This window comes from Eucalyptus grandis, chromosome 3 (genome assembly GCF_016545825.1).
Source record: "Eucalyptus grandis isolate ANBG69807.140 chromosome 3, ASM1654582v1, whole genome shotgun sequence".
NCBI classification, from domain to species: Eukaryota; Viridiplantae; Streptophyta; class Magnoliopsida; order Myrtales; family Myrtaceae; genus Eucalyptus; species Eucalyptus grandis.
The window spans coordinates 22,182,007-22,187,906 of record NC_052614.1 but is presented as its reverse complement, the minus strand read 5'-3'; the positions used below and the strand labels follow the sequence as shown (position 1 = coordinate 22,187,906).

General features: G+C 39.8%; 2 protein-coding genes across 2 annotated transcripts; both read right to left on the bottom strand.

The window, feature by feature from the left end:
- Nucleotides 1-1,005: 1,005 nt before the first annotated feature.
- Nucleotides 1,006-1,766, bottom strand: LOC120291739 (putative wall-associated receptor kinase-like 16). The gene is made up of 2 exons (XM_039309449.1): nucleotides 1,739-1,766; nucleotides 1,006-1,688 (listed from the first exon to the last, which is right to left on the bottom strand). The coding sequence occupies exons 1-2, from the start codon at nucleotides 1,764-1,766 to the stop codon at nucleotides 1,006-1,008; spliced, it is 711 nt and encodes a 236-aa protein (XP_039165383.1).
- A 218-nt stretch (nucleotides 1,767-1,984) lies between these two features.
- On the bottom strand, nucleotides 1,985-4,783 carry LOC104431212 (wall-associated receptor kinase 2-like). Its single transcript, XM_010043881.3, has 3 exons — nucleotides 3,832-4,783; nucleotides 2,798-2,957; nucleotides 1,985-2,209 (listed from the first exon to the last, which is right to left on the bottom strand). The coding sequence occupies exons 1-3, from the start codon at nucleotides 4,730-4,732 to the stop codon at nucleotides 2,068-2,070; spliced, it is 1,203 nt and encodes a 400-aa protein (XP_010042183.3). The 5' UTR covers nucleotides 4,733-4,783; the 3' UTR covers nucleotides 1,985-2,067.
- Nucleotides 4,784-5,900: the final 1,117 nt, after the last annotated feature.

Genomic DNA, 5,900 nt, shown 5'->3' with positions numbered 1-5,900 from the left:
GATCCCAATCATTTTGCAGCCGTGGCTTGAGGATTTCTGTGAGGTCATGCCAATGAAATTTCATCCAACCTTCCTCCTTTGAGAGAGATTCAACATCATATCGATTTTGTGCTTGGTGCTTCTGTTCAATCGATTGAGCTCTGAGAAGCATAAAGAACTTCAAAGGCAAGTTGATAAACTCTTGGCCAAGGGAGCAATACAAGAAAGCTCGAGTCCTTTTGCTGTCCAGGCACTTCCAGTTCCAAAGAAAAATGGTTCTTGGCAAATGTGCATTGATAATAGATCGGTGAACAACTTAACCATCAAGTTTTTTCCTTTTCCTTGCCTTGGTATTTGCTTGATCAACTTCAAGGAGCTTGTGTGTTTTTCCATGATCAATCTTCGGAGCAGCTATTGTCAAATCCTGATTAAAGTAGCAGATTAAAGGATGACAGCTTTCAAAACTAAGAATGGTCTTCTTAAATGCATGGTGATGCCCTTCTGACATTTCTAATACTTTTAGTACTTTTATGCATCTTATGAATCATGGTTTTAAACCTTTCATCGGCTAGTTTGTCGTGTATACTTTGATGACATCGTGATTTATAGCATAGCAAGGCGCAAGTGGAGCTTTTGGAGTATCAAATTCGTCAAGTGCTACGGGAACAACGTTTGTATGCCGACCTGAAGAAGTGTCACTTTTGCACAAGGAGCCCGGTGCTATGTTGTCTCCAACGATGGTGTTAGAGTAGATCTTAGAAAGATGGAGGCAATAAAAAGTTAGCCAATTCCTAGCTCGCTGAATGAGAGAAAAGCTCAAGAATGTTTTTGGCCTTTTTTATTTTTCAAATATCGTCCGAATGTTATGTTACACAAATAAGGCCAGTCACTCCATTTGGACGTAGCAATTGAACTTTAAGCACATAGACCAAGCAACTAAACAGACAAAAAAAAAAAAAAAAGACGAGAAGATACACACCAAAAAAAAAAGAATAATAGTACAAGGACCAACATTGCCATGACGTCTCATCTTCGACTTTCAATTTCGAAGGACACTTGGTTACTTATGCTATCATCACTTCCTGATGCATTGCTTCTGAGGATGCCATCACATTCGCTTGATCTCTCACCAAGCAAATGCTCAGCTTCTTCAAGGTCACCACTCCGATTCAACCATGGATGCCTGTCCATCACCCTCATCAGTCCCTCCAATTCCATTGCCACTTCCTTCATGGTTGGCCGATCTTCGCCTTTCACTGTCAGGCATTGGTTTGCCAGCATCGCAACTTCCGTAATCTCTTCCGAGTTCCCCTCGTTCAGCACCATCGGGTTGATGATTTCGAACAGCCTCTCGCCCTTTATTGCAGAAGCAAAATACAAGGACAAGTTCCTCTCATTCACGGCCCGCTCAAAGGACAAGGCCCTCAGTCCAGTCAGCAACTCAGCCAACACGACCCCGAAGCTATAGACATCGCTCTTCTCAGTCAATTGGCTCGAGCAGAGGTACTCAGGGTCCAAGTACCCAAGCGTGCCTTGAACCAGCGTGGTCAGCTGTGTGCCGTCGAGGGGGACTAGCCTGGAGGCTCCAAAATCAGCGACCTTTGCGGTGTAGTTTTCATCCAACAATATGTTTGTGCTCTTTATGTCTCTGTGCAAAATCTGAGCGGATGCATCGGAGTGCAAGTATGAAAGCGCACCTGCGGTCTCCCCTGCAATGCGCAGACGAGCCCTCCAGGATAATGTGGACTCGTGGCCGCACTTGTGTATGTGGTCAGAAAGGGTGCCATTGGTCACAAACTCGTAGACTAATAACGGGACCTCCGTCTCAAAGCAACAACCGATTAGCTTAACCACATTGCGGTGATTAATTTGGGAGAGGATGATCAGCTCGTTGATGAATTCTTCAACCTGACTTCGGTCCAAAATCTTGGCCTTCTTGATGGCGACAACCGTGTTGTCTCGCTAAGATCCCTCGGTATACGCTTCCTGGCCTCCCGGCCTAGGATTCGGCTTTCATGGTAGTGGTCCGTGGCCTTCTTGAGCTCTTCATCGGTGAATATTCTCGCCGATTCAATGGAGCCTTCGCGCTCAGAAAGAATTTTCTGCAACATAAGGCGGCCCCCATTTTCTAGGAAGAACTTCTCTCTCCGTCTGCTGATTTTTCTTTCTCGAAGCCCCCAATATAACCAGGAAACGCCCAAAAGAACCAGCAGGAAGCTTATGCTCACGCCTAGTAAAAGACATTATATTCGATGAACAAACAAATTAGTTGTCCATCACACTACATATGTTCTCACAACCAAGAAAAGAAAAGAAAAGAAAAAAAAACAGAATCGAAATTTGCTTGACTCTTTCTTTTTCATTACTCAAACAATCTTGTGTTAATTTACTTCTCTGTCCTATTTTCTTTTTCTTCTCCATCAACTTGAAGCTTTTTCATTAAGAAAAACCTTGATAATAGCAAAATAAACCTAAATATATAATTATGCTGAGAGTAACTTATGATAACAGGAACGATTCAATGCATCAAGCGGATAAAACGTGCTTGATTCTTTTTCAACAACAGAAGAGCAAGTGGTTGATTTTGTTAATATCAAATTGAATAACTTGAGATGACGACACATGTATATAATATCAATTTAATCCACGGACACAATTAATTCAAAGAGAAAGATTTACATCCAAAAAATCTCAATAACTAATAGCAAAAGATGGAACAATGGCATAATAACAACATTTAAAGAATGTGAATAAATTACAAGATAAAAGAAGCTTTTATATGACGAAAAAGTTTGAGCAATGTGTACGACTTACTGACCTAGCACGATGTCCATTGAGCGAAACCTCTTTGTAGGAGTACAACCGTTGCCATCTTTTTCCATCTCCTCGGGATCCCTTCGAACATGAACAATTATACGTTCCCGGCAAGTTCGTACATATTCCAACGCAGGGTTGTAAAATCACACATTCATTGATATCTGGAGGAATATATTCCAAATGGAATAAGCAATCTGACACCATTTCAATTGGAAGAAACTTGAAAAAGTAAATAGAATTCCATGATTTGGCAACACTTTCAATATGAGAGGACATATCAAGTTAATTTGCTTTTCCTGAGATCGTGATACCTCACCACACTTTTTAAGTGATAGGTCATTATCTCAAGAGCCTAAGCGTAACCAAGCATTTGATCTTTGTTTAGAATAGAAGATTTAAGAATTATCCAACAAAATTGTGCCATTACTAATTAGAATAACACATTACATAGAAAAAAATTCAAAAATAATTGTCTATAAATACAGAATAATGCTGGATGTATTAACATTGGTAGATGAAATTGATTTACAAGCTAACTTTACCGATTCATATTGAGGGTTCGGTATGGATCATCTGTTTATAAACTCAATTGCACTCGACTGATTCAGTTTGTAAAACAATTGTACGGATTAAACTTAAGAGAGAAGAATGCCTAGCTATATCCGGAATGATAGCTGTGAAAATTTACAGATTATTACTAAGCGCTTCATAGGTCATATTAAATTTCAAGCAATGAAAATTCGTGCATCTGAAAGAAAAAAAAAATATGATTGTGTTTAACGGCCTAGATTGTTATGATTTTTAAGATTATAAATGTTACGTGATTACTAGGAGAATCGTTTGAAACATGTACCATTCATCAAGTCAAAATTTGGTCCTCTGACTTGAAGTTTCTAAGAATTTCTTTCTCTGGGTTTTTTATGCAATTGGATCCATTTAACATGGTCGCCCTGATGGAAATAATGATCCACGATTCTATACAGGAGCACTCGTTCGGATGTGAGGTGGGTCTAATGAAAAGACCGGAAAAGGTACCTTGACAACCATTTTGGAGATAGGCGTTCCCTTGAAAACCCTTCAAGCAGTGGCACTGGTAGCCCTTTCCATTCTCAGCATCTGTACAATTGGAGTTCTCTTGGCACATGTAGGTCGCTGTATTCTTCTTTGCATCATCGCATGTTTTATTTGGAATTAACCAATCCACAACTAGAGGGACCATATCAAATGGCGGCTCGCGCAGATTGTCCGTAGAGAAGTTAAAGAAGCCGTCTTGGGCAACGAAAGCGTATCCGCACGGATTGAATTCAGAGATGCCGCGATGATTGTTGTAGCTAGTGACAGAGATGTTGTATCGGTAGGCGTCTCGAGGAATGCTAGTCTCGCAGCAACCGATGCCCGAGCACGACCCATTAATCACGTCCAAGACGCTGTGGCATGAGGACAAGCACCCCGTCACATACGTGCTTCCGCTGAAGGTCGCGTACGTGTCGCATCCCACGGCGATAAATTTGTTCTTGGCAGAAGATATGGGGAATTTGGGAAGAGAGAAGTGAGGATGATTCTTTCTCAAGAATGTACCAGACGAAGTATAACAATCTTTGGCTACAAACACTGTTACACTAATCTCATGATTCTCCATAGATATATCGAGTACTCGGAAATTAGAATCTTTACTGTACATACGAGGAGTGGGAGGATCAGTCGAGTCGTTGCAAAAGATGAGGAAAGACTCTGATTCTTCTTTGAAGTAGCAGTCGTTGCCGGCATCATTCATCCCGAATGGGTACGGGAAGGTGAGGTTGCCACATCTGTTCGCGCATCCGGGCTTTGTTGTTTGGACTACATCCGCTGTAACTACTGAGAATAGAGCCACCAATGAGCACAACAACAGCACAGCTCTCAAGGAAAGTCTATGGAGCTGCATGGATCCACCCATATTCTTCCTGAAATGAGATGATGTTTTGCAACGAGATGATGAGCTTCATAGCCCGATGACAACCTTTATAAGCGATGATGGAGCTTCTGGAAAGCTTAGTATATGCATTATTCATAGTCCCCACTATATTGATTGTCTTCGCGGCGATTACATCATTACTAATCAATCATACGGTTTTGTCCACTCTCTATGGCTCTTCACTAAAGAAGCCTTGACAAGCCTGTCGTGATTCACGTTGTGGCGTTGCAATCATTCGTAGGAATTTCCAAACTGACTTGGAAATAATAAAAGTCGTGATCAGATAGATATTTTTTTCTTTTCAATCTCAGAATTAGTTTCGATGGGTGGTGCTCATAAACTATTGGATGCACATCTCTAATATATGAACTCCTTAAATATTTGTACAAATATCAACATCCTATTTAAATCTTTATGCGCAGAGTAATATTTCAATTTATGCTATGTACAATTAAAAAAAAAAATAGGTACATCGATGGTAGGTACTAAAGATTAGTTAGATAAAGCAAGAAACTGTTGATTCGGGTCAGTTCGAATTTAAATATGAAAATCAAAACAGCACCAAACAACCCAAATATAGAAGATGAATGAGAATGAAATTTGCGGTGTTTAGATATGATTTGCTAAGTAAAAGGACTTCAAGAGTCCGAAATTGATTTTGAGAATTTTCTCAGATTCGCCTATAAAGTTTCAAGTAAATCCTAAGTCAATGCGATCAGTTTTCTTGGCAATTTCTCACGCACGAGAGTATGTCTCATCAGGGTGCTTTCATTATCCTGCCAAGACTTGAAAAGTCAAGCAAGTATGAAGCGTATGCAATGGGAGATCACAATGCTAAAATTCGTTAAAGGACTCATTGCCCTCAAGGAAAATATAAGAGGTTTTATAATAGAAAATTATCAAGAAAAAAATTCTAAACCTATTATACTAGTATAAATTCAGTCATAAAATCTTCAATTGTGCTAATTAAAACTCAAACCTTTTGAAAGTTTACCAATTTAATTTTTTTGTTCACACTTGACCAAAAATCGCTATAGTATATAATTTTTATAATTTTTGGGAAAAAGGCTAAGTCAAGGCGGTCGGTTTCCTTGGCAATTTCTCATGTGCAACAATATATCTCGTCTGGAGTTATTGCCCACCAACTTTG